This window comes from Ascaphus truei, chromosome 1 (genome assembly GCF_040206685.1).
Source record: "Ascaphus truei isolate aAscTru1 chromosome 1, aAscTru1.hap1, whole genome shotgun sequence".
Taxonomy (NCBI): Eukaryota; Metazoa; Chordata; class Amphibia; order Anura; family Ascaphidae; genus Ascaphus; species Ascaphus truei.
The window spans coordinates 105,310,383-105,338,006 of record NC_134483.1 but is presented as its reverse complement, the minus strand read 5'-3'; the positions used below and the strand labels follow the sequence as shown (position 1 = coordinate 105,338,006).

Sequence of the window (27,624 nt, the reverse complement as noted above, 5' to 3'; positions counted from 1 at the left end):
GGAAGCTCCTCCAAATTTTTGAGGTGTATCAAAGTTTGACAAATTCAGTGGGAGCAGCAGGGTGCTCTGAAGATGTGTGAGGGTTAGATTACATTAAATGAAGGCATGGATTTTTTTGTGAGGCTCTATACCACTATTTATTGTGACAGTAGGTTGGTCAGCTCATACTTTATTCTCTGCATGATATAATTGCACAAGGAAGTTGCCACCTGTTTCATGGGAAAAAAACAAGGCACAGTTTGCTGTGGGTAAAGTTCAATTCAGCATCCTTGCACCTTACTGCCGAGAACGGTTTGAACTTGTGAAATGTATTTCATTGCTGTACAAATGCTGTAGCAACTACAGGTCTTATCTTCTATGTTGTGCTAAGCCATTAAGCACATTATGGCCTTTAGCTTTACAGCTTAACACTTTTTAAATCTATTGTCTGGTGGCTTTGAAAGGGCATTTCATCTCTGGGCTCAGTTTGAATACGAGTAGGAAGATTTTTGCATAGAACCTATTGGTAGTCAGATTGAGGGCTGTCTGATACATGGGCTGCATTTGCTCTCAGCTAAAAAAAAAATGCTAGCACGCCTTGCCATCTTCTGTAAGTTGATAGGTGTGCTGTTTTTGGGTAACTTAAAAGGATAGGCCAGTGTTTTTCAACCAGGGTTCCCCGGGCATCCCTAAAATGTTCCCTGCAATTTTCAGGTAATTTTATAATTGTACCAAATACAGAAGAATTTACAATGCATCTGATCTCAGATGCGCTATTAGAGAGGGTTGGGGTTCCTTACAATGCATCTAATCTCAAATGTGCTATTCTGGGTTCCTCAGAATTTCACATAGGGTTCCTTAACCAAAAAAAAGGTTCAATAACTGAAGTACAAAATTATATAACATATGCTGGAATCCACAACAGTGAAACTCTACCAAGTACACATCAGAATATTTACATCTTACATGTTTTTTTTCTTCAGGAATTGACTACTATTACCTGCACCAAGTTGTCTTTAACTTCAATATTGATGACAATAATTTGATGTATTGGCACTGACAACCTTGGAAAAATATGCCTCTTTCAGGCATTCTCAGGAGAACATTTTGCGGTGTGCTATATTACTGTATTAATTAGCTCTGTCACGGAAAACATTTTTCTAAACCTCGCACTATTTAGCATTTTCTCTAGAGGCCCCTTTGTGCAAGATCTTTCAACGTTTCCTGTACAATAATTTTCAAGGGATACTTGATAACAGAACAAAAGATTAATGACTATAATCACCATGTTGGAGTTCAAGACAAAGCATCCTGACAAATAATTATGTTAACATCTTCAAGACAATTTCACTGTCAGAACAAGTCTGGGTGTTGTCTTGTAGTTGGCAGGAAGCTTGAAGTAAAAATAAAGTGGCTATATACAGTATCAAGCCCCTGAAAGTTGTGTTTAGACACATTACAAATATATATCTGCTTGTATCCAGTGTAAAAATCAAGGTTCTTACATGTGATGCTGCCCATTAGTCTGAGTAATGTACACCATCTCAGATGATGTGGCAGACAATTTTTATATTAAAAAAGGAGGAATCATTATGCCCCCAGATCCTAAATTGCATACATCCCATTATAATTTGTTTGTTAGGTATGCCTTAGCTTGTTATATACCCTCCCCCCACATTGCTTACTGACACATCTGGACACTTCCACATGCACTCGGCTGATACAGTGGTTTTCAAGCACATTTCAGCCCTGCAACAGTTCAAGAAGTAGTGGCGTACACATGATAACTCCAATCTTGGAACTCTAGTACTGTCGCACAAAAAAGAAGTGAAGAATGACACATAGGACCTCTAGGTGGCATACATCACATGCTCAAAGTATCTATCTTAGGCCCAGATCCACAACTGATGCCAAGCTTTAGCACACCTTTACTTTTATGTATATGAATGAGAGCTGACACGTGCTAAATCTTAACCCTCTTTTGTGAATCTGGGCCTTAGTAGCTAATTAATGGCAAACAACTGTTTTTGGATTAAATGAGAATACAGGCATACCCCGCTTTAAGTACACTCATTTTAAGTACACTCGCGAGTAAGTACATATCGCCCAATAGGCAAATGGCAGCTCACGCATGCACCTGTCAGCACGTCCTGAACAGCAATACCGGCTCCCTACCTGTACCGAAGCTGTGCGCAAGTGGGGAGACTATAGAGCCTGTTACAAATGCGTTATTTACATCAGTTATGACGATTGCATTACAGTACATGCGTCAATAAGTGGGAAAAAGGTAGTGCTTCACTTTAAGTACATTTTTGCTTTACATACATGCTCCGGTCCCATTGCGTACGTTAATGCGGGGTATGCCTGTATACAGTAGTTGGCAGTCTAGCATCAAATACTTTAGAATGCTCCTCCAAAACAAAGTACCACTCTTGAAAAAGCTTATGAAGAGCAGCAATGCCAACACAAGCATATAGTCAAGCCTGGCAGGTGCCCAGCTCTCAAAACTTTGAAACTTACTACATTTTTATGTACATTGCATAAACTGTCAGAAATACCTAGTGTTCCTCTTCCTTAGACAAACTAAACTATTTACGGTCTAGGAGGCCAAACGTCCCATTCCGATCTACATTGCATGTATTAAAGATTAGTTAATTTTCCTAGGGCAGCTGACTTTTTGGGGGTGCATATTTTTACAGCTGTATGGCTGCAATTATGCAACATTTACACATTTTTTTGACTTAACATTACTAAATTTACATTAACATAAATCATAATGTTTTGATCAGCTTTTTTTTTTTTTCTTTCAAAATACCTTGGCAAATGTCGCTTAATTTTTTTTGCTTTAAGCTGGCAGCGTTCTTGTCCTTTCACAAAGATCCACCGAGTACACAAATTAGAACATACTAGGGAACCAAGCTGTACACTAGTACAAATAAACAATACTTACAGATGTCTTAAGTAGCATGGAGCCGGATCACTAATTGTAGATTCCATACCCTGCAATGTCCTACCAGACTAGCTGATGACACATACAAAGAATCACTGAGTTACTGGCAGCCAGCTTGAAGGTCTTGTAAAGCTCCGATTTCCCTAACTTTCTGTGTACACCTTTCCTCGAATTTTTCATAATGCAGTAAAATTCAATTAGCAGTGGACTCATCAATCTTTTGTACTGCAATGTGCCAATTAATTATCCGTACACCAGTTTACTTTACATTTTTTCACAAACTGTACCGTGTTTTTGTAATGTATTCTGTATCACAAAAAAAAATATTTTATTGGTTGCACCCTATATCATAAAACCTTTTTTATTCTCCATCCTTATGTTAAGCTATAACCCGCTGTTTCTCGAGTTATTTGCCATTTCAGAGATACAGCACATACTTGTTTTTTCACTTTCGGCCCCCTCGCTTTTATGTTTCAATATCATCTTCTTTACTCCCACAGATGCCACCTGTCACACTCTGTTCCTCTCTATAACCAATGTGACATTTTTTTCCTTCCTTGCGTGCATTTTTTCATACTTTCTATTTAAATTGCAATGTATATTACTTGTGACTTTTCTGACATAATACTTTTTCAGTAAAATTCTGCTAAAAACAAACAGCTCTGGAACATCACTAAATGAAATTACGCAACGAACATGTTTAAGAGAGATAGTTCTACAAAAAAAAAAAAACATTACATAACTCTAGACTATTTCATCTACATAAAAAGCACATTATTTTAGTGGTGTGAATCCAGGCGAGACGCTCAACACACTGCACAGATATTTGAATGATTCTGGGCGTAGTTCTACACTTGTGAAATAGGAATGGTTTCTTTAAAAACAAAGTCAAATAACATTCTTGTTCAATTAAAAAGAAAGTGGAATCGTAAGTTTTTAAATGAAAAAAAAAAAAAAAAAGGAAGTGTCCCCTTTGGTGTGAAAACAGTGGTGCATGGACTATTTTTGGGCAGGGTGTATTGTACATACAAATCCAGTAAAATACATACGTTCTGCAGCTCCCCCCGCACCCCTCCTCCCGGAGCCACGCACCCCGGTGCAAACGCCTGCTGTTTACATTGCACTCACACAAAAGGCGGGGCCATTGTTGCAAAATAATCTCCTTTCTATGGTTCTTTCATCCTAATTGGTCGGCGGCTGAGTGACGCAGCACCAGCTCACATTTTCTATTGGGTAAAACGCATTCCGAGGGTGACCAGCCTGTGGGCGCTGCCCGTGGTCCTGACTGCCAGAGACTTCTCTGAAGCCGCCACAGGCGCCTCGCACCTGGACAGGGGAAGCAGCGCGCCGCAGCCATGTCCACCTCGGATTGGTACGCTCACAAAGCCATCGGTGACGGCGTTTACTGGATCCAGGAGCGCTTCTACGAGTCCGGTAACCGGGCCAACATCTGGCTGGTGCGCGGCTCCCATCAGGACCTGGTGATCGACACGGGGCTGGGGTTGCGGAACCTGCCGGACTACTTGTGCGCACAGGGGCTGCTCCCCCACGGCCGGGAGGGGGGAGCCGGGCGCAGGCCCCTGATGGCGGTGGCCACCCATGTGCACTTTGACCACGCCGGGGGGCTGCACCAGTTCGAGCAGGTGGCGGTACACCGGGAGGAGGCCGAGGCCCTGACCCGGGGGGATAACTTCGAGGCGGTCACCTGGCTGTCGGACAGTGAGGTGGTGAAGCCCCCGAGCCCGGGCTGGAGCGCCAGCCAGTTCAGGGTCCAGGCGGTGAAGCCCACTCACGTCCTGGAAGAGGGTAAATACCACAGCCGCCCCCCCCCCCCCCATATCATTAAATGCTACTTCAGGGGAGAGGCGATGTTATACGTAACAATAACTGTTGGAGGGGTCCTGCAGGGTAACGCTGCATGTGGGTGACAGGCAAGACACCTCCAATTTTGCATGGGGTTAACAATCTATGTAACTCTGGTGCAGGGGTAGCCGACTCCAGTCCTCAAGAGCCACCAACAGGTCAGGTTTTCAGGATATCCCTGCTTCAGCACAGAGGGGCTCAAATCATTGGCCCAGTCATTGAGAGAGCTACTGATTTGAGCCCTCTGTGCTGAAGCAGGGATATCTTGAAAACCTGACCTTTTGAGGACTCTTGTTTGCTCCCCTCTGCACCAATCGCATGGTTGTTGCTTTACAAAATCATGTCTTTGCTTCTGTAAGATCTGGTAGGGAAAGTAATGTGCATTGTGTGGAGGGAATGGTTTACAAGGAGAAAGTATAACCATGTTGGTTTAGTATGAGGGAGTCTAGCTCTTAAATATGGAGAGGTGGCCGGCAAAAGCACAATTTCCCAAGCCAAAAATCTGTGGAGAGCGCGGGGCTTCTGTAACTGCCCCTTACCTTCTCTCTGGCATCTTCTGACAACGTGTCATCAAATGGTAACGTGACTTCACATTACGCCGCAGAGATGAGATGCCAGAGATCAGGTAAGAGACGGGAGCGCGATTTAAAAAAAAAAGGTTGCGCACCTCTGATGTTACCCTTCCTTAATTCCACAAATTGCACAATGAAAGCAGCACAAAACTTGAAGCAAAGACACAAAGCAACGCAAGATGAAATTGAGGCGACTTGCGTGAATTTTGCTCCAAATTTGCTTTAGATACATTACCCCCATACATGTTTTTTGTTGGGTACCCGTTTTTTTTTGGGGGGGGGGGGTTGCTTTCATGGCTTACATCACTGGCTTAGCAAGTTTAACTTGTGCTTTACAGCAATTTCATTACAATTCTTGTGTGGGAGGAGGGAGGATTTAACAAAACTAACCATATCATTATTTTAATTTTTTTAAAAGTGATTTGCATAGATTAAAACCAATAATTGGTACGGTATTAGGGGCAGAAACAGCTCTAACAATATTATATCGCTTTCGAAAGTATCAAGTAAAGATCACATTCCATACACTCTCTTCCCCCAGTTTTACAGTATAGTCGGGGTATCAGTGTGGTGGCATAGCAATGTTTCAGACGTCAACAAGTCCTTCGACAAGTTGCACTGCTGCTACTGTATGCTGCACTGACAATAAAAAGGGATTAAGAAGTGTGATGTTCATTTTCTTATTTTGATTGCGATGGAATATTACTACAGATGTATTCATTTTTGCATGTATATTAGTTTTGGATCACACTATTAAGTGCACGCACCCTCATTATCTCCTTACTGTTTGTCTGCAGTTTCTTATTTTAGTTTAAAACCTACAAAACATACAGGACCCCTATAAGCTCATATTGAACCCCCAAAATAACCACAACATATATATATGCGTATAAGTGTCAAAGAGGAGTTCTTCTGAGCATGGCAATATATTTAAAACCAGAGACAGAACATGAAACACAAACAGAGCTCAGTGCTACATCCAAAGACACGGTACAGTATATATAACCGGCTCTCCCGGCTAATAACCTATCACATTGGAGGCGTTTGTTTCCTGGAGGGACCTGTCCTATTGAACACCAAAGGCGAAGGACCCCTCTTCCGGTTCCACGGAGGAGACTCACGTGACGACGGCATTGATTGCGGACGGACGCTGGTGATCGAGCTGCTTGGCACATGAGAGCCTATCTCATACACACCTATATTTGCTGTACCTTTGTGAGTGGGCATTTGTAAGATTTTATGTTCATTTAATACATTTTTATTGTGGTAATGCACTAGGTGTGCGCCTGTTTCTTTCTCTTTCCTTTATATATATATATATATATATATATATATATTTTTTTTTAATAAAATGGTCTTTTAGTTTAACTCTTTGGCCAAAGTGTTGTAAGCCCTTGAGCCCCTCCCTAAATATATACGGATTTTGGGGGTAAAATCAGCGACAATCCGGAAAACTGATTTGGGTGGATTTGCCCGTCTCTATTCATATGCATGTTTATATTTTCTGATTTCTCATATTGAACCCCAAAAATAACCACAACATATATGTATGCGTATAAGTGTCAAAGAGGAGTGCTACTGAGCATGGCAATATATATTTAGGGAGGGGCTCAAGGGCTTACAACACTTTGGCCAAAGAGTTAAACTAAAAGACCATTTTATTCAAAAGATATCTATCTCTATATATATTTTTAGGCACTGTACCGTGTATTAGTGTCTCTGGATGTAGCACTGAGCTCTGTCTGTGTTTCATGTTCTGTCTCTGGTTTTAAATTTAGTTTAAAACCACAAGAATACAATGCTAAAGTACATGTTGTGTGAAAAAAAATAAGAAAAAGGACATGCATTAAAGTTGCTGTGCAAATTAATGCACATTTTTACACTAGAGGCTGCTATTAGACAAATATCAACTTGACTGTATAGTCTAAGTCCACACAAAACCTGCATTGTTTATGCTACCATTGTATCTATAGGTGTTTTCTAAAAATGCATCGAGGTTTGGCAGTTAATTTATGATTTTTAGGATAGCCAAGTAGTTGCAGAAAAAGGCTTCATTGGTTTACTAAGGTGTTCATTTTAGTTTTATGTAGCAAGTAAATATGAGCGAATGTGTCACAGTTCGACCTTGGAATTCTTTGCGGTGTTTTGAACAAAACGCGATTTGTGGGCAGATTTTTGCAGGCAGATTTGCCAGTAAAATATTCGGGCAGATGCTCTTAAAAACAACGGTTTTCTTTTTTCCCTCCTTTTCTGTGAATGGCAAAATATCAGCTGGCGAATGTTTCAGCATTGGATTTGGTTTGCGAATGTGCACACATTCTCACCGGTGCATTTACGCGTACATGGTTTAAAGATTAAGAACGAATATGCCGATCAGAGACTGAGACGCGGATATCATCGCCTGCAAAGAAACGCGATATACGCAGCGAAGTCAAATGTCAGCGAATACTTTGCCCATCTCTATTAGCGAGTGCGTGTTACTTTCTACCTTACCATTGACACAGAAATCAGAAAATATAAACATGCATACGAATAGAGACGGGCAAAATCCACCCAAATCAGTTTTCCGGATTGTCGCTGATGTTACCCCCAAAATCCGTTTTGCGGTGTAAAATCTACGAACGGATTTGGACACTTTCAATCCGCCATTAGATATGATCTGTGGACGGATTTGTAGAATATAGCCCACGGATTCAGCAATCTGTTGGCGGATTCTTATGAATCAGCGGATTCAAATTCTACAAATCTGTCCATGGGTTGCAGAATCCGGAGTGTATTGGTAATAATAATACACATCTGCAAAACGTGAATCACCCTTTTAACATTGATCCACGGAACAAAAAGGAACCGGCTGATCCAAACTGCTTAAAAAATAAAAATAATATATATACATATATATATATATATATATATATATATATATATATATATATATATATATATATATATATATATATATATATATATATACTGTGTGTGTGTGTGTGTGTGTGTGTGTATGTATGTATGTATGTATGTATGTATGTATGTATGTATATATACATATATATATATACATATATATATATACATATATATATATATATATATATATATACACATACACACACACAAACACACACACACAGTGGTTGACAAATCACCAAAAAATCTACTCGCCACCTAGTACCAAACGTGCGCTGCTTGGGCCAATATTTACTCGCCCGGGGGTTAAATCCACTCGCCCGGGGCGAGCAAATGTATAGGTTTGTCGAACACTATATATATATATATATATATATATATATAAAAAAATAAATAGATGATACCGTTCTGTGGCTAACGAAATGCTTTTATTTGTGCGAGCTTTCGAGATACACTGATCTCTTCTTCCGGCGATGTTACAATATCGGCTAACACGGTACTGATCGATCGATATCTCTCTCTCTCTCTCTCTCTATATATATATATATGCCCCTCTCTACCTATGAATGACAAACACATTTTGTTTTGGGACAACACTTGGCTCTCAGCTAACTTTAAGGAGATCCAATCATATGTCCGCATTTGTCATGCTGTGTCTGCTACAACCTTTTTGCTGCTGTACCTGGTCATATTTGACATTGATAAAAAGCTTTTTGCGAGTACATTGCAAGACTATTTCTGAATGACCCATATTTTTGCCCAGCCTGTTTTATTCATTTCACTGGGCTGCGTTTATTTTACTGCCCCCCTCCAGAAGTCTTCTAAACTACTTGTGTAATACAGGGTCTATTGTTATGTTCACTGGTTATCTAAACTGTATTTTATTCCTGAAACAATCTTAACCTAAATTAATGTCTGATCCTTCCCTCTAAGTTGGTGATCTCCAAAAAAAAAAAAAAAAAAAAACTTATCTGAGAAGATTAAAATAATATTGTTTTTTCTGATAAGATCCATTTTATTCTGCATGGAAAACAGCTCTGTGCTGTTACAACCGCCGTCATTTCCTTTAAAAAGGGGGAGAATAAAGTAATGGTCTGAGTAAATTGCAGCTTTGGGAGAGGGAGTTGACCCAAATGTAATTGCTCTTGAATGTTTTTTTTACACCAATATCACCCTGAAAAAATATTCAATGCATTCTGTGTATGATTTTGTGCTGGACAGGTTATGACCATTAATTACTCTTGAAATGATGATCACCAGTGAGTTTCCTGGAAGTATGTAATGTACAAGTGTTCTTAGTTGATTCACCATGGGATCACTTAGTGATCATGTTACAGCACATTATGCCTTCAAAACATTGCAACAACCTTTTCAGCATTTATGGTTAAAGGGATAATTTAGCAGACATTTCTTTCAGATGTATTGAAGCCAGTTTTACGACGTAATTTAATCTGGTACAGGGGAAAAAAAATCTGGATCAGTTATACTAATATAATTTCTATCTGACTTAACCCATTACATGTCTGAGCAAGATATATAGGAAAGGTAGTGGTGCGGTAATTGATGCGTGATTTTAATATGCCTCACACCTTGGCCACCACTTTACGACAAAGAAAAGCAATTGCTGTATGTAACCCAGGATAAAAAAAATACAGCATGGGGAGTTATGGTTATACTGTATGTGTGGCCTGTATAGATTTGATGTAATTGCTAAATAGCACAGTGATTGTTTGGTAATTCCAAGCCAGATCTTTACGAATGGGAAAATATTTAAAACATATCAATTGTTAGTCCAAAGAAGAAGAAAAAAAAAAAGGTATCGCTCAATACTGACGTACTCATTTACTTTGCATTATCGCAACTGGACCAACACGGCTATTTTTACTTGATTCCAAGGTTAGGAAACCCTTTATTTATTTGGTGCTTATATCTGTATGTATCAGTTAGTCAGTGTAGTAGTCATTTCTACACAGCCACGTATTTTCAGTTGATATACATGTACAGGACTTACTGTCTCACGGCTTGCCCCGTGCGGAAAACAGTGACTGCCCTGGTACCAAGGATTATCGCTGCAGCGAGTCCTTTCCAGAAGCATGGACTACCCGCAGCAGCATTCCTCTCTCCAGAGCCGTGCCCCCGGAGACCATAAGGCTGCGGCCATGGTAAACGCTGGAGAGGGCGCCAGTGTTCACTCAGCTTTTCCCCACCGCCTGAAGCAGGAGAGATCTGTGTCCTGCATGCAGAGGAGATGGAGAGGCGTGTCGGGGGGGCGTGGCCGTGACTTCACGGGGCCGGTTCGCCCTCATTGGGCGAACCGCTCACATGACCCGGCTGCCGCCTAGCCGCCGCAAGTGAAAACAGATTTTCTGTTTCCTCCTACATCGCGAGCGCCGGCGCCTCTGCTCTTGTGCATGTTGGTACGCTCTATGGACAGCCTCATAGAGGCACATCTATGTGATCGCGCCGCACACACCCTCCTGCGCGCCGTCGCGATCACCATGCCCGCAGCCTATGTCTTGCTGCATCTATAGTGTATGTTGTGTAACTAACCACTCCCCCTCACCATCTATTATATGCAAACTGTGATAGCAGTAACCAGTGATGTAGTTGTTATAGCAACATTGTGGAAGGTTACATTGATGGGGAAATGTGTTAGATCAAAATGTATTTCTCATGTATGGCAAGTAATCATGCCAACTGATTTAGTTCATGTAATTGCCAAAATTATGAAGTGGTTTCATAATTTTTTCATTTATCTTTGCAATGCAGAAACATACACCAGTTGCATTGATTTAGAACAGGGAGGGAAACATCCCGGGTCCCGTCTACAATTTTGCCCCTGGCACCTGTGCCACGATTCAGTGCTGCCTGACCTGTTTGTCACCGCCCCAACCAGCAACAGCGCAACCAATCCTGCTTTGATAGTGCAAAATCAGAGCAGGATAAGGGGTGCTGTCCGACAGGTCAGGCAGCACTGCGCTGTTAGTGTAGAGTGTAGGGGTTGGAGAACTAAGAGCGAGTCGCAAGGGGTGCGAGATGCAGAGCTCCAGGACTCTACCCACCCCCTCTTTAATTCTGGACAGGGGGCTGGGGGTAGTTCTGACTGTGTGTTTCTGTGTCAGTGTCACAGATACACACAGCGACTGATGGGCAGGGGGTCAGAGAGCCAGGACAACAACTCTCCCTCAACAAACTAAGGCTCCTAAAAAAAATATATATATATTCTCCCCAGCCCCCCCCCCCCATCCCTAAATAAAACAATTCTGAAGTGCTACGGACAGCTTTTCAGTATAGTCCATGATCTTTGTAGGCCATTTGTTTTCAACCCACTCCCAATAGAACCACAAACTTGGCCATGTACTGGGCATAAATCAAACATGTCTCTGTTCGTATGTAATTGCATGAAAGTGCATTATGTTTGTTTAATTCATTGTTTATTCCTAAAATCTGGTGTGGTTTGGATTCCCCCAGGAGAGAGTTGAAACAATCAAGGCTAAGAGAACTTGCACAATTTTCACTTTTATAACAGGAGTCAGTACAGCTGAAAGATGCAGTATAAAACAAAAGGTAATTTATTCTTTTTGCTGAGTAAGTGGAGCTCAATAAAAAGTTTAAAAAAAAAAAGGGAGTTAAAAATGCCACCACAATCCAACACATTGTGTGTCACCGTCTTTCCAGCCCCACACCCTACCGCGTTCAAAGCTGATAATACAATGCCATAATCCTCTTGGAATAAAAATAATCCTTCAAAATCTTTAGAGGAGAATAGAAAGACGACTATACATGTTGTATGTTGACCAGATACATTGGCATGAAAGCGCTTACATTTGAACATGCAACAATAAATATCACAGTACTAGGAGGACTGCCTGCAAGCATGCATGGGACATAACACAAGTGAACTGCAAATGATGTGCTTTTCAGGTGAACAGCCTGTAGTTTGTATAATTTTGTAGTGATTAAATAAGTTTGTAAATTGTATGCAGGGGAGTGGAGATTGGAGACTCACATTGGAGACTAAAACTTTGAGGTTAAAATTAAACGAATGAAAGGGGAGGAAAAAAAAAAATTCAAATTTTCCTATAAAATACTTGCAAAGAGCTTGCAATCAATCTATAACATGACCGGGACTTTGATGCAAAAATCCCAGGCTCCTAAAAATACAATGCTGTGTTGTGTTGCAGTGCTGACTAACCTGTCAGTCACTGCCACGTCCAGCAACCTATCATGTGTGTATGTCTGTCAATGTGTCTGTGTGTGTGTGTGTGTGTGTGAGAGACACAGAGCACCGATGGGAGGGGTGTGTGACAGTCAACCCTGCACTCCAGTCTTTCATTTTAATTGTACCAAGTTCTGGTTCCTAAAAATGAGCTGGCTCCTAAGTTTTTTCTATTTTTGACCACCCCTCTATATGATTGGTATAATAATAAAATAATGCAAATGGGGGTCATAAATACCTGGTTATAGGAGAAAATACAAAATTGTAGCTATTTCTGTCAGGCCCTAAAACGTACATATATTAAAATGTTATAGTTCATTTTTATCAATCTAAAGATGGGTTTGCTCAGATCCTCTAGACTGAGCTTTACCATGCGCAACTCACTCAACTCTGATGTTCTGCCAATTTCCTGTATTTACAGTATCTATATAAAATAAAAAAGGGAACTATGGCATTTTATTGCAATTTTGTTTGCAAAAGAACTGCCGAAGCTGCATTTTCAAAGTATAAAGAGTATGGCTTTTAGTTTCCAGTATAAAACAAAAAACATGATGGTTACTCAATCATCACCCACTGACCTTGCACTACCAGAGAACCAGTGAGGCTGACAGCTGGGCAACCTAAAGCAAGGGGTCTGCAACGTCTCAAGGAAGAGCCATTTTATAAAAAAAAAAAAAAAAAGTTTTTCTCCAAAATTCAGAGCCGCAACACATGCATGAATATTACAACCCCACAAACACATACATATACCCCGCACACACTAATAGGTATATACCGTATAAGCATTAACATACAACAACATAGAGAGGCAGGCAAGCAGCTGGGAAGACACCGGGGACAACAAGAGGTCCGGCCAGTGCCACACTCTGGCAGAGGGTCGCACAACACCCAGGTACTGGGGCATACTAATCGAGAAACACCCACATGGCATCACTCCAAAACCTTTGTGCCGCAGAGTCCCCTACATCACATAGAAGGGGCCCCATATATATTAGTCAATGAGTAAAACAATAAACACATAACATCAAAAATCTGAATATTTGCCAACATTTATTGTGTGAAACATGCTAAAATATTATTGCTCTATATGTTTACACCCCAATGTGCCATCTGCCCCACCCATACATCCCAGTGTGCCCTCCCCAACATACTGTACATCCCAGTGGTGTGCTCCTTACCACCTCCCTGCACATCTGTGACCCCTGCCTCCCTCCCACATACATCCCAGCAGGGTGCCTCCTATCTCCCCCCTCCATATATCCCAGTAGTGTAGTGCCCACCTTGACTGTCTCTGCCTGCAGTGCCTCTCTCCCTGTGGTTAGGCTGCTCAGTGCTGCAGGGGCCGCATGGATGAACAGAGCAGCTGTGAGCATGTGGTGCAGCTGCTGGTGTGTGGCCTAAGCCTGTGTCATATACTCCAAACACCAACACATTTCAATGTGCCTGCCTCCTATCACCTGTCTCCCCATATCTGATTGGTCACACAGTGCAGCCCATGGTAACCTCTCTCTCATTGGTTACATCATGTTACCAATGAGAGAGCAGACCTGCCAGCTCTCAGAGAAACGATATATACAGTATGGGAAGCTCACAGAACTGAGTGAGTTAACAGTTCTTGGCTGCCCCCAGTGGCAACACTGACATATCTCTGTGCATGCAATGTCTTGTATATAATGTATAACCCTGCTCACTTAATGTAACTGTGTATTTGTAACCATGTATTTGTCATCATAACTCTGTGCCCAGGACATACTTGAAAATGAAAGTGAACACATTTATTGGTTATAAATACATATTGTTTCCCACAGACAATTTTTTTTGAAGGATTAAAAGTTATATATCTTTAAATTGTCACAGTTTCTGCCTGGGGACTTCTCCCCTTGTTTAGATTATGTTTAAATTTGAAGGGAAAAAATAAAGCGATATCGTTTGCTTCTTTACATCATAGATTTCACACCAATTATTTCTGTGAGCTCTTTCTGTGATTATACTATTTCAAAGCCAAACAGGGCTTAGTTATACATCTAAATTATTGCTCACAGGAGCAGTTAATTCTGGCAGTAATGCTAAAACAGTGGTAACTTGTTTGCTACATATGAAAGTAATTCACAATGTGTGATTCACTACATCAGTCTGTTTCCTACATTGCAGACAGCTTATGTTCTAAAATGAAGGGCAATCATTAGTCCATGATTATGAGACGTAATACACTGCAGGCAGCACAGGGGTTAAACAAAGTATGATATATGATGAAATATTGTAGTTTGCACATTTTTTTAAAAGGCAATCCAAGCGGCACGTAACCCTGTGATCGACCAGCAAAGATCCTGCTTCCAAGGGTTCACTAAATGGCTGCCTTTCGGTTTCAATCAATCCTTCAGTCAGTGTAACTCAGCAACTACAATGTATTCTTATATTACTAATGTAACATTATCTATTGTTACAGTTTGCAGCACAAACTGCTGGGAATATTGGCAACAAATTATCACAAACCGAAATGTGTTACATCTTGCACTGCTGAGAGGTGGGCTAAAACCGGCTATAAAAATCAAAAGGATGCTCAGTATATTAAAACTAATTAAAAATGGCATTAAGAGTTGAATAATAATGTAAAAAAAAGTCACTACTGTAATTATTATCTAATACTACCGAACTGATAAAAAAAAAAAAAATACCCTTGTAGGACATTGGATGGATTACCTCTTAAACCATGTACAGTATGCAAATGAAGACGATTTGCAATATTCCTTATACAGATATCCAATTTCAAGTTAATATAGATATCATTACTTGACTCCATTTGATGGAACAGAGAATTAGGTTCTAACATGTTAATCTATATTTCTTCTTGTTTTCCCCAGTTTACTACTTCTTAAAAGAGATCACACAGAAATGTTAGTCTGCGGAGTGCAATAATTTTGTAATTTTCTTAGGTCTAGAAATTAAATGTCACTTTATTTTTGTCATTGGAACCTGACACAGGCACACGCTTGTAAGCAATAATTATTTATTTATTGTTTCTTTTGTCAACTTATCCTGTGGTGCCACCATATTCAATTGGGCACTGTCTCTCTGTGCTAATGTGGTGTAGAGTACCTTGTTCATCTATTCTTTGCAAGTTTTCATTAAACATAAAACAGTTCATTACATTTTAACAGGGCCTTCCCTTATTTCAGCTGGTGTAGGCTATCATTCTTTTAAAGCTGCAAAACATCCAACATTATATATATACTAGCTGAGAGCCCCGGCGTTGCCCGGGATGTTTGTGGTGTGGGTGTGGCATTTGGGTGGGGAGTGGTCCACGCGGCCCATGTGCGGTGGTAGTGCTGCTGTGGCTGTACTGATGGTGATTGTATTGGTGTGCTGATTTGGGAGGGTTTGGTGCTGATGTGGGGGTGCGGATGTGGGTGTGCCGATGGGGGAGGTGCAAAGGTGGCGATGTGTGGGTGTTGATGGGGGCTGGGAATGGTGGGGAGCCGAGAATACCAGTGTGCTGGGGGGGCATGGGATACCGGTGTGCTGATGTGGTGGTGCTGGGGTGTGTGTGTGTATACATGTTTGTGTGTATACATTGTATGTGTGTGTGTGTATACATGTGTGTGTGTGTATGTGTACGTGTGTGTGTATGTGTATACACGTGTGTGTATACACGTATGTGTGTGTATACACATGTGTGTATACACGTGTGTGTGTATACACGTGTGTGTGTATACACGTGTGTATCCACACACACATGTGTATACACACACACGTGTATACACACACACGTGTATACACACACGTGTATACACACATGTGTATACACACACATACGTGTATACACACACGTGTATACACACACACATGTGTGTGTATACATTGTGTGTGTGTATACGTGTGTGTGTATACACATTTGTGTATACACGTGTATACATGTTTGTGTGTGTGTATACATGTTTGTGTGTATACATTGTATGTGTGTGTGTGTGTATAAGTGTGTGTGTGTGTACATTTGTGTGTGTGTACACATGTTTGTGTGTGTATACACATGTGTGTGTGTGTGTATACACGTGTGTGTGTGTATACACGTGTGTGTGTGTACACATGTGTGTGTGTACACATGTGTGTGTGTACACACGTGTGTGTGTGTACACACGTGTGTGTGTGTACACACGTGTGTGTGTGTACACACGTGTGTGTGTACACACGTGTGTGTGTGTACACACGTGTGTGTGTGTACACACGTGTGTGTGTGTACACACGTGTGTGTGTGTACATACGTGTGTGTGTGTATATACGTGTGTGTGTGTATACATGTGTGTGTGTGTATACATGTGTGTGTATACATTATGTGTATGTATACCTGTGTGTATACGTGTGTGAGTGTATACGTGTGTGTGTGTGTGTGTGTATGTCTCCATGTGTGTGTGTGTATGTCTCCGTGTGTGTGTGTATGTCTCCATGTGTGTGTGTACGTGTACATGTGTGTGAGTATATGTGTATATGTGTGTGTGTGTACGTGTCTACGTGTACATGTGTGTGTGTGTGTGTACGTGTACATGTGTGTGTGTGTGTGTGTGTGTGTGTGTGTGTGTGTACGTGTCTACGTGTACATGTGTGTGTGTGTCTACGTGTACGTGTGTGTGTGTCTACGTGCGTGTGTGTACGTGTGTACGTACGTGTACGTGTACGTGTGTGTCTACGTGTGTGTGTGTCTACGTGTGTGTGTTTGTGTCTACGTGTGTGTGTTTGTGTATACGTGTGTGTGTGTATACGTGTGTGTGTCTACGTCTGTGTGTGTGTGTGTGTGTCTACGTGTGTGTGTGTGTCCCTGTGTGTGTTTGTGTCCCTGTGTGTCCTTTGGCCCGTGACTCCGCCTCAGGGAAGGGGGGGGGTGGGGGGGAGGTGGTGGTGGGAAGGAGGGGGGGAAGGGGAGGTGGGGGGGAGGTGGTGGGAAGGGGGAGGTGGTGGGAAGGGGGGGGGTGGGGGGGAGGTGGTGGGAAGGGGGGGGAGGTGGTGGGGAGTTGGGAAGGGGGGTGGGGGAGTTGGGAAGGGGGGTGGGGGAGGTGGGAAGGGGGGTGGAGGTGGTGAGGAGGTGGTGGGAGGTTGTAAGGGGGGAGTGAAGGGAAGGTGAAGTGGGGGTGGAGGGGAGGTGAAGGGGGGGGGGTGGAGGGGAGGTGAAGGGGGGGGGGTGGAGGGGAGGTGAAGGGGGGGGGGGGTGGAGGGGAGGTGAAGGGGGGGGGGGGTGGAGGGGAGGTGAAGGGGGTGGAGGGGAGGTGAAGGGGGGGGGGGGTGGAGGGGAGGTGAAGGGGGGGGGGGGTGGAGGGGAGGTGAAGGGGGGGGGTGGAGGGGAGGTGAAGGGGGAGGGGTGGAGGGGAGGTGAAGGGGGGGGTGGAGGGGAGGTGAAGGGGGGGGTGGAGGGAGAGGGAAGGGAAGTGGAGTGAGGGGTGGGTGAGGGGAGGGGAGGTGAAGGGAGGGGAGGTGAAGGGGGGTGAGGGGAGGTGAAGGGGGGTGAGGGGAGGTGAAGGGGGGTGAGGGGAGGTGAAGGGGGGTGAGGGGAGGTGAAGGGCGCTCCCTCAGCCGTCCGGCCGCTCACTCACCCGTCCGGCAGCTCCCTCACCCGTCCGGCCGCTCCCACGTGGTCTGAGGCGGGAGGCAGCTTGTTGTGGCCGCTCCCCCGCTGTGTCCCGGGCGCTCGCTCCTCCGCTGACTGTAGCGGCGCCAGGGGGTGGAGGGGGGGTGAAGGGGAGGTGAAGGCCGCTCACTCACCCGTCCGGAAGGTCCCACGTGGTCTGAGGCGGGAGGCAGCTTGTTGTGGCCGCTCTCCCGCTGTGTCCCGGGCGCTCGCTCCCCCGCTGACTGTAGCGGCGCCAGGGGGTGGAGGGGAGGTGAAGGGGGGTGGAGGGGAGGTGAAGGGGGGGTGGAGGGGAGGTGAAGGCCGCTCACTCACCCGTCCGGAAGGTCCCACGTGGTCTGAGGCGGGAGGCAGCTTGTTGTGGCCGCTCCCCCACTGTGTCCCGGGCGCTCGCTCGCTCCGCTGACTGTAGCGGCGCCGGGGGGGGGGGGGGGGTGGAGGGGAGGTGATTTGAAGGGGGGTGAGGGGTGGGTGAAAGCCGCTCCCTCACCCGTCCGGCCGCTCCCACGTGGAACTGAGGCGGGAGGCAGCTTGTTGTGGCCGCTCCCCCGCTGTGTCCCGGGCACTCGCTCCTCCGCTGACTGTAGCGGCGCCGGGGGGGTTGAAAGCGCGGGAGACACGGGGAGAGGAGGAGGCTGATTTCGGGGAGGAAGAGGCGGAGGCTCCGGCGGGTATGTGAGGGGCCCCCCCCCCCGGTTATACATGCTGCTAATGTACACACACCCCCTACTGTGTGTGTGTGTGTCCGTGTGTCCCTGTGTGTGTGTGTCCCTGTGTGTGTGTGTGTCCCTGTGTGTGTGTGTGTGTCCCTGTGTGTGTGTGTGTGTCCCTGTGTGTGTGTGTGTGTCCCTGTGTGTGTCCGTGTGTGTGTGTCCCTGTGTGTGTGTTTGTGTCCCTGTGTGTCCTTTGGGCCGTCACTCCGCCTCAGGCCAATGAGAGGTGTGCGGGGGCGGCCCAAGGGACCAATGAGAGGTGTGCGGGGGCGGCCCAAGGGACCAATGAGATTTCCCCTAGGGACACCGGACATCCAGCAGGCAGGCAGGCTGGCATGCATGCATGCAGGCAGGCAAACATACAGTGGTTTCACTAATATAGTATAAGATATATATATATATATAAAGTGTTCGACAATTAATGATAACTACACGCCCGTGGCGTGTGAATTTAGGCCGCTGCTGCGTCTCTATGAATTTCCCCTGCTCGCGCCAATATTTTTTTTTTAAAATAAATAAGTAATTCCCCTCCCTGATTGGCCTGCCGCGAGGAAGAGGCAACCCCCCCGCCCCACCCCGCTTGCTGCCCAGGGCTGGATGACAAGGTAGGCGCTTCCCCTCCGTCCCACGCTCCTTTGGCACCCGCGCGGGCAGGGTAATAGGAGCAGGGAAGAAGGGAAGCAGCCTGGGCGCGAGGGGGGTGCGCGCGCACGCGTTGGAGGGGGGTGCGCGCGCACGCGTTGGAGGGGGGGGCGGCACGTGGAGTTCCCGGCCACGATGCCCATCAGGGAGGTTGGTGTGGCAGTGCGGCTGTTCCCTGCTCACCACCATTCCCTGCGCAACTAATGCCCGAATGTCTGGCTGCCTGACCTCCCCCTGACCCCCCTCCTAGCTGCAGCCTGGGCGCACGCGCAGCTTGCCACGTTTCCCATCGGGGAGGTTGGGGGCCGTGCGCCTGTCCGGCTGCCCCACCCCCGATCCTCCCGCTGCCCCCCGATCCTCCCGCTGGCCCCCCCGATCCTCCCGCTGGCCCCCCCGATCCTCCCGCTGGCCCCCCGATCCTCCCGCTGTCCCCTCGATCCTCCCGCTGGCCCCCCGATCCTCCCGCTAGCACCTTGACCCCCCCGCTGGCCCCCCGATCCTCCCGCTGGCCCCTTGACCCCCTCGCTGGCCCCTCGATCCTCCCGCTGGCCCCCCGATCCTCCTGCTGGCACCTTGACCCCCCTGCTGGCCCCCCGACCCTCCCGCTGGCCCCCCCATCCTCCCGCTGGCCCCGCCATCCCCCCGCTGGCCCCCCGATCCTCCCGCAACTCCTGCCTGATCCCCTGGCATGTGGAGCAGCATGTGGAGGACAAGCAGGCCCTGGAGGAACAGGTAGGCCCCCTCCCTTCCAATGAATACAAACCCAGTCACCCACCCAGTGAGTGTGTGTCTGTGAGTGTTTGTGTGTGTGTGTGTGTGTGTTTGTGTGTCTGTTAGTGTGGGTGTGTGTGTCTGAGTGTTTGTGTGTCTGTGAGTGAGTGTGGGTGAGTATGTCTGTGTGTGTTTGTGTGTGTGTGTGGGGGGGGGGTCTGTGAGTGTGTGTGAGTGTCTATGTGTGAGTGTGTGTGTGTCTGTGAGTGTGTGTCTGTGAGTGTGTGTGGATGTGAGTGTGGATGTGTGTGTCTGTGAGTGTGGGTGTTTGTGTGTCTGAGTGTGTGTTTGTCTGTGAGTGTCTGTGTGTGTGAGTGTCTGTCTGTGTGTGTGTCTGTCTGTGTGTGTGAGTGTCGTCTGTGAGTGTCGTCTGTGAGTGTGTGTGTGTGTGTGTGTGTGTGTGTTTGAGTCTGTGAGTGTTTGTGTCTGACTGTTTGTGTGAGTCTGTGAGTGTGTGTCTGTGAGTGTGTGAGAGAGTCTGTGAGTGTGTCTGTTTGAGTCTGTGAGTGTTTGTGTCTGAGTGTTTGTGTGTCTGTGAGTGAGTGTGTCTGTGGGTGTGTGTGAGTGTCTGTGTGTGAGTGTCTGTGTGTGAGTGTCTGTGTGAGTGTGTATGTGTGTCTGTGAGTGTGGGTGTGTGTCTGTGTGTGGATGTGTGTGTCTGTGAGTATGGGTGGGTGTGTGTGTTTGTGTGTCTGAGTGTGTGTTTGTCTGTGAGTGTTTGTGTGTGAGTGTCTGTGTGTGTGAGTGTCTGTGTGTGTGTGTGTGTGTGTGTGTCTGTCTGTGTGTGTGTCATCTGTGAGTGTCGTCTGAGTGTGTGTGTGTGTGTGTGTGTGTGTTTGAGTCTGTGAGTATTTGTGTCTGAGTGTTTGTGTGAGTCTGTGAGTGTGTGTCTGTGAGTGTGTGTGAGAGAGTGTGTGTGTGTTTGAGTCTGTGAGTGTTTGTGTCTGAGTGTTTGTGTGAGTCTGTGAGTGTGTGTCTGTGAGTGTGTGTGAGAGAGTCTGAGTGTGTGTGTCTGAGTGTATGTGTGTGTGTCTGTGAGTGTGTGTCTGTGAGTGTGTCACCCTCTCCCTGTGTCACCCTCTCCCTGTGGCACCCTCTCCCTGTGTCACCCTCTCCCTGTGTCACCCTCTCCCTGTGTCACCCTTTCCCTGTCGCTCTCTCCCTGTGTCATCCTCTCCCTGTCTCCCTCACCCTCTCCCTGTCGCACTCTCTCTGTCTTTGTCTCTCAATCTCTCTGTGTCTCTCATTGTGTCTCAATCTCTCTGTGTCTCTCATTGTCTCTCTCTTTCTCGGTGTGTCTCTCTTTCTCGGTGTCTCTCTCTTTCTCGGTGTGTGTCTCTCTCTTTCTCGGTGTGTGTCTCTCTCTTTCTCGGTGTGTGTCTCTCTCTTTCTCGGTGTGTCTCTCTCTTTCTCGGTGTGTCTCTCTCTTTCTCGGTGTGTCTCTCTCTTTCTCTCTGTGTCTCTCTTTCTCTCTGTGTCTCTCTCTTTCTCTCTGTGTGTCTCTCTTTCTCTCTGTGTCTCTCTCTTTCTCTCTGTGTCTCTCTCTTTCTCTCTGTATCTCTCTCTTTCTCTCTGTATCTCTCTCTTTCTCTCTGTGTCTCTCTCTTTCTCTCTGTGTCTCTCTTTCTCGGTGTGTCTCTCTCTTTCTCGGTGTGTCTCTCACTTTCTCGGTGTGTCTCTCTCTTTCTCGGTGTGTCTCTCTCTTTCTCTGTGTTTCTCTCTCTTTCTCGGTGTGTCTCTCTCTTTCTCGGTATGTCTCTCTCTTTCTCGGTGTGTCTCTCTTTCACGGTGTGTCTCTCTCTTTCTCTCTGTGTCTCTCTCTTTCTCTCTGTGTCTCTCTCTTTCTCTCTGTGTCTCTCTCTTTCTCTCTGTGTCTCTCTCTTTCTCTCTGTGTCTCTCTCTTTCTCTCTGTGTCTCTCTCTTTCTCTCTGTCTCTCTCTCTCTGTGTCTCTCTCTCTCTCTCTGTGTGTGTGTCTCTCTTTCTCTCTCTCTCTCTCTCTCTCTGTGTCTCTCTCTCTCTGTGTCTCTCTCTCTCTGTCTCTCTCTCTGTGTGTGTGCTGCTCTGTGTGTGTGTGTGTGTGTGTGTCTCTCTCTCTCTCTCACCCACTGTCTCTCTCTCACACTCTGGATATCTTATTTACCCTATATATCTTAACTGCCCTATACTACACCGAAATAATCTATACTGCTCTCTTCCAGATCTGACTCAAGCATCACATGGAAGACATCGGAACCCCCCTAACCCAGAAGACAGGTAGGGAACACATCCCCTCCAATGTATATTGGAATGAGGAATACCTGGACATTGAGGGACTGCAGATCAGGTAAGATCCGGCATACACACACACACACACACACACGACTAATTGTAGTATAATGTAATACAATAAATACATTTATGTCAAAAATAAATGTTGTTCTGACTAGGAATTTATTAAATGTGTTTTATTTTAAAGCGGGGTTGGGGGCGGGACTAGGGGCGGGTTGGGGGCGGGACTAGGGGCGGGTTGGGGGCGAGTGGATTTTTTGGTTGGGCTAGTAGATTTTTGGGTGATTTGTCGAACACTGTATATATATACATACATATATATATATATATATATATATATATATATATATATATATATATATATATATATATATATATATATGCAAATATAGCTGTATGCTCATCTGCATGACTTAGGCAGGTCTGCAACCCCGCCTTTCCCCATTATCACCCAGCATACAGCTCTTCCACTGCAGCAAGGGATTCTGGGAAATGACATGCAAATGAGCACACAGTGTCACTTTTTTTTTTATAAATGAATGAGTTCTGGAGTATTTGATAATACTGACTGCATTTTTTTCCAACTCCTAATGACATTCACATTTTTTTGTAATGTATTGATCATCTGTTGGTTGCTATAACAACCATTTAGAAAGTCACATCCACTTCCTTTTTTGAAACCGGTTCTCTTACACTTTTTTCAGCTCTGCTCTTTGGCAACAAAGTATCACAAGTATGTAACCATTTTTCCAGCAACAGACTATTGCCAAGCTGCAAGCTGTAACAACAATGTGTTACACTTAATAATATAATGTTACATTGCAGCTTTATCATTTCAGACTGCAGCACAGTCAGAAGTCGGACATTTCAATAGCCCCACAAAGCAGAATATTGGCCAATCGATCGGCAGCTTAGGTAATTATTTAGAAGTAGGGAATGGAAAAAACACTGCTCACCTTAATAATCTATAGCAATGTAAAAAGCGGTGCATGGAACTGTGAACTAGTAAATAGGATTGGTCAGAGGTGACCAAGAGAAAGTGTTCCCATAGGTTGCACTCAACTAAATTAATAACTCTGAGTGATAGTATATGTACACAGATAATTCAACTATATAAAGCCATATGGGTATTGGAGGTTAAAATACAAAACAAAAAATTATTTATTAATTACTTAATTGATACTTATTCAATATACACAACAATAAATCAAAAATATATAGCTAATCTAAAACCTCTGTCGCCGGCACTATAAACTCAGCCTTAAGGACGTCGCTTCAAAACAAATGCATTGAATCTGTAGCATGCGGTTATAGTAGGGGCGACGGCGTGACGGAGCGACGAAGAGACATGAATCTCTGTAGTCAGTAGAATTTGATTTTTACAGAGACGGTCTCCTCATGTGACAGGCTGTAACCAATCAGATAGCTTCTGATCTGATGCAGGGAGAGGGGAAATGTGTCTGTGTGTGAGTGCAGGGAGAGGGGGGGGTGGTGTGGGATTGTGTGATTGTGTGTGTGTGGGGGGGGATTGTGCGTGTGGGATTGTGTGTGGGATTGTGTGTGTGTGATTGTGTGCGTGTGCGTGAGATCAGAGCCGCCAACAGAAATCATGGGGCCCATGACAAATGAAAGGAGAAAACTCCCCCCCCCCCCCAACCCATAGCGCACCTACCACTGAAATATTTATTTTAGCGCACCACTTTTACTTAACACCCCAATACATACAACGCCCCTCCCCCCCAATACATCTACAAATATACCCCACTCCCCACCAATACATCTACAAATATACCCCACTCCCCCCCAATACATATATAAAATACACCCCCAATACATAAACCAATCAGGCTTGCCTTGGGGATTATCACAGGTCGGGCCAGTGGCTGCAGGGGGGAGGGCGGTGTGGTGGTGGTGGTGGGGGGGTGAGGTTTCTGGCGATGGGGGTGGTGGTGGCAGGGGCCTGGCGGCTGGCGGAACTGCGCGGGGTCGGTGGGTGGTGGGACTGCGGGGGGTCGGTGGGTTGCGGTAGCCCGGCGGCTGGAGGGACTGCGGGGGGCTGGCGGTGGCAGGGGCCCGGCTGCAGGTCACAGCAGTTGCTGCCGGCCCTGTCCCGCTGCAGGCACCTCTCAGTCCCACAATGGCTGCTCGTGCATGCGCTGGGTCTCCCTCTCACGCCGGCGAGGCGGAAGCTTAGCCCAGCTGACTTCCGCCACTGCCGAGAGTCCCGGCACCGGGTGCAGCGTTTTATTATTTGGGGTGTATTTTTATATGTATTGGGGGGATGGGGGTGTATTGTTATATGTATTGGGGGGTTGGGGGTGTATTTTTATATGTATTGGGGGGGTTAAGTAAAAGTTGTACGCTAAAATTTGTTTTTCCGTGGTAGGTGCGCTATGGGTGGGGGGGGGGGGGGTCTGCTCCTTTCATTTCTGTGTCATGTCTGTGTGTCTGTCAAGTGAAACACACTATATGATCAACTTTAAAATAGTAAATTCTCCCGTAATTTAAAGTAAAAGTACTGTAAATTCAGCATACAAACAGAAATTACAACTCCTCTCCATTTCAGCCTTCCCCCTTGCTCTTGTCCCCGCCCCTCTGCCTTCTGTCACTCCCCTTGTAGCTAGAGACGTCTCCCAAACTCAAATTACAACTTTCGCTTGGGCTACGGAGACGGGAGCCGTCAGCCGTAGCTGTAGCCGGCACTATAAGCGCAGCCTAAGGCTTTGCCTATAGTGCCGGCGACGGCGACACGATGGGTGACGTCACCCGTGGCCGTCGCCACTGGCGAAAGTTATGTTTCGCCGGTCGGCCGCATCGCGGGATTCCCGCAATTTGATTTGTTCAAGGGCCGTCACGTGACGCGACGGCCCTTGAAAAATCAAATTTTGCCGGAGGCGTATTTTCGCGACGTCGTTCCATCGCTTGTCGCCGTCACGTGCAGTATAAGCGCACGCGGCAGCGGCAATGCTTTTGTTTTTGGGCGAATTCGCGTCGCCAGCACTATAAGCACGGCCTTAGGCAGCAATACTACTTTCCAACTTTTTTTCCCCTTTCTTTTTTTATTATTGTAATATGTAAAGCATGTGACAATGTATCATTCTACATTCTTACCTAAGCTGGCAACTGTTTGGTGCTTCTGTTATACATCTGTAAAAATCCTGATTGTGTGCCAAGCATAATGGCTTCTTCAGTCAGCGTAACTCAGCAGCTGCAATGTATCCTTAGATTGCTAAGGTAACTATCTATTGTTACAGTTTACAGCTCAAACTGCTGGGAACATTGGCAACAAATTATCCCAAACAGGAATGTGTTACAAAGATCTTGCACTGCTGGTGAGGTGGGCTAAAACCTGCTATAGAAATCAAAGGATGTTTTAAAACTCCTTAAATGTAATTAAGCGTGGAAAAAAAAACAACAACAAAAAACAGTTGCTTATCTAATAGGCCTACTACAGATCTAATTTATTTTAAAAACAAAAACATATACGATTTCACATGTTTTGCTGCTTTAAACATGAAGCTACTGCAACCACATGTCCCGTTCATTAATTTCCACCCAGTGCTGGCATTCGTTCATTCGTTGAACTAGTGTAGATGTGTAGAACGCCAGTGCATCAGAAAGACAAGTCCTTAGTGTATTCGTAACATCTGCAGTTGAGAAGCTCCCAATAATCTGTATAACACAATAAAGTTACCCTAATAGGGTTTAAGGGACTAGTACTTAGTGCCAGAGGCACCAATAAAGAATAGTACAATAAATGTCCCATATAGTGAGAATGAAGGGGTAAGGCACCCCACAGGTATAACTCACTTTTGATTTGCAGAATCCAGGGGAGTTTTCTTCAGCAGCAATAAATAGCGTGCAGTCCACCAGTAAGAGGAGCAGGAACAGGAGAAAAAACGGCAGTGCACTGCCAAGAAAACCAGTAGGCGGCTCACGGCAGCAGAAGCAAAGATTTATTTATGCCATAAAAAGATTGGACAAAGGTCCCCTCTAGCCCCAACAAGTAACCACCTACGTGTTTCGGGCTCTATGCCCTTTCTCAAGGTGTTGGGAGTGATGGGAGATGCAGGTGGGGAGAGAGAGTTGCTTATCTAATAGGCCTACTACAGAACTAATGTATTTTAAAAACAAAAACATATACGATTTCGCATGTTTTGCTGCTTTAAACATGAAGCTACTGCAACCACATGTCCCGTTCTTTCATTTCCCCCCAGTGCTGGCATTCGTTCATTCGTTGAACTAGTGTAAGCTGGCATTCATTCATTTGTACAGTTCATCCCTCATTCATTCAGTTTTGGGGGGCTCTCCTATGTTCATTAATGGTTCACTCTCATCAGTTCATTCAATGCAGACTCCTAATAATTCAGTATTTGTAAGTTCTCTTATTATTCACGCGGTGAAGGTTTTCGCTCATTGCAGGCACCAGCTCAGGAGTGGCCAATTCTAGTCCTCAAGTGCCACCAACAGATCAGGTTTTAAGGATAGCCATGCTTCAGCACTGGACTGAGCCACTGATTGAGCCAACTGTGCTGAAGCTGGGATATCCTTAAAACCTGACCTATTGGTTAGAGTGACCAGATGGGACAGTCCCGGTTTTATCGGTCCTGTCCCGGTTGCCGGTCCGTCCCGGAAATGTCCCGGAATTTCTCCTGGCCCTGTTTTTTTTAGTTGTGTCTGCGGGGGCTGCGGCGGTGCGCGGGGGCTGCGGCGTTGATGCGGCAGCCCGGCCGGTAATTATTTTATGAATGTCAGGGCTGAACATGCTGGGCTTCAGGGGATTGGTGGAGGATGTCGGGGGCGGGGCTTTAGAATGCCGGGCATCAGGGGATTGGATGAAGGTAGGAGGATGCCGGGGGGCGGGTTTTTTGCCCACCCCGGCTTTCTTCCCCCGGCACTCTGATCCTCCATCGGTACTCAGAGAGATGGGAGAGTCGGGGGGGGGGGGGGAGAGATGGGAGATGCAGGGGGGGAGAGATGGGGGGAGAGATTGGAGATGCAGGGGGGAGAGATGGGAGATGCAGGGGGGGGAGAGATGGGGGGAGAGATTGGAGATGCAGGTGGGGGGGGAGAGATGGGAGATGGAGGTGGGGGGGAGAAATGGGAGATGCAGGTGGGGGGGAGAGAT

At 45.6% G+C, this 27,624-nt stretch overlaps 2 protein-coding genes across 4 annotated transcripts in view; one reads left to right on the top strand and one right to left on the bottom strand.

The window, feature by feature from the left end:
* The window catches only part of POLR3G (RNA polymerase III subunit G), a 63,874-nt gene extending 49,966 nt beyond the window's left edge, over positions 1 to 13,908 (bottom strand). Inside the window, exons 1-2 of one of the 3 annotated variants that reach the window (XM_075593054.1) lie at positions 3,979 to 4,040; positions 1,665 to 1,788 (exon numbers count right to left, since the gene is read on the bottom strand). The gene's annotated coding sequence lies outside the window, so the exon portion shown is untranslated. Of the gene's footprint in view, positions 1 to 1,664; positions 1,789 to 3,978; positions 4,071 to 13,767 lie in introns of those variants that run through there. The other 2 variants (XM_075593042.1, XM_075593047.1) reach the window with 2 other exon arrangements.
* MBLAC2 (metallo-beta-lactamase domain containing 2) overlaps positions 4,167 to 27,624 on the top strand; it is a 32,195-nt gene continuing 8,737 nt past the window's right edge. Inside the window, exon 1 of the mRNA XM_075593032.1 lies at positions 4,167 to 4,735. Coding sequence (XP_075449147.1) covers positions 4,285 to 4,735 — 451 coding nt within the window. The 5' untranslated portion in view covers positions 4,167 to 4,284. The remainder of the gene's footprint in view (positions 4,736 to 27,624) is intronic.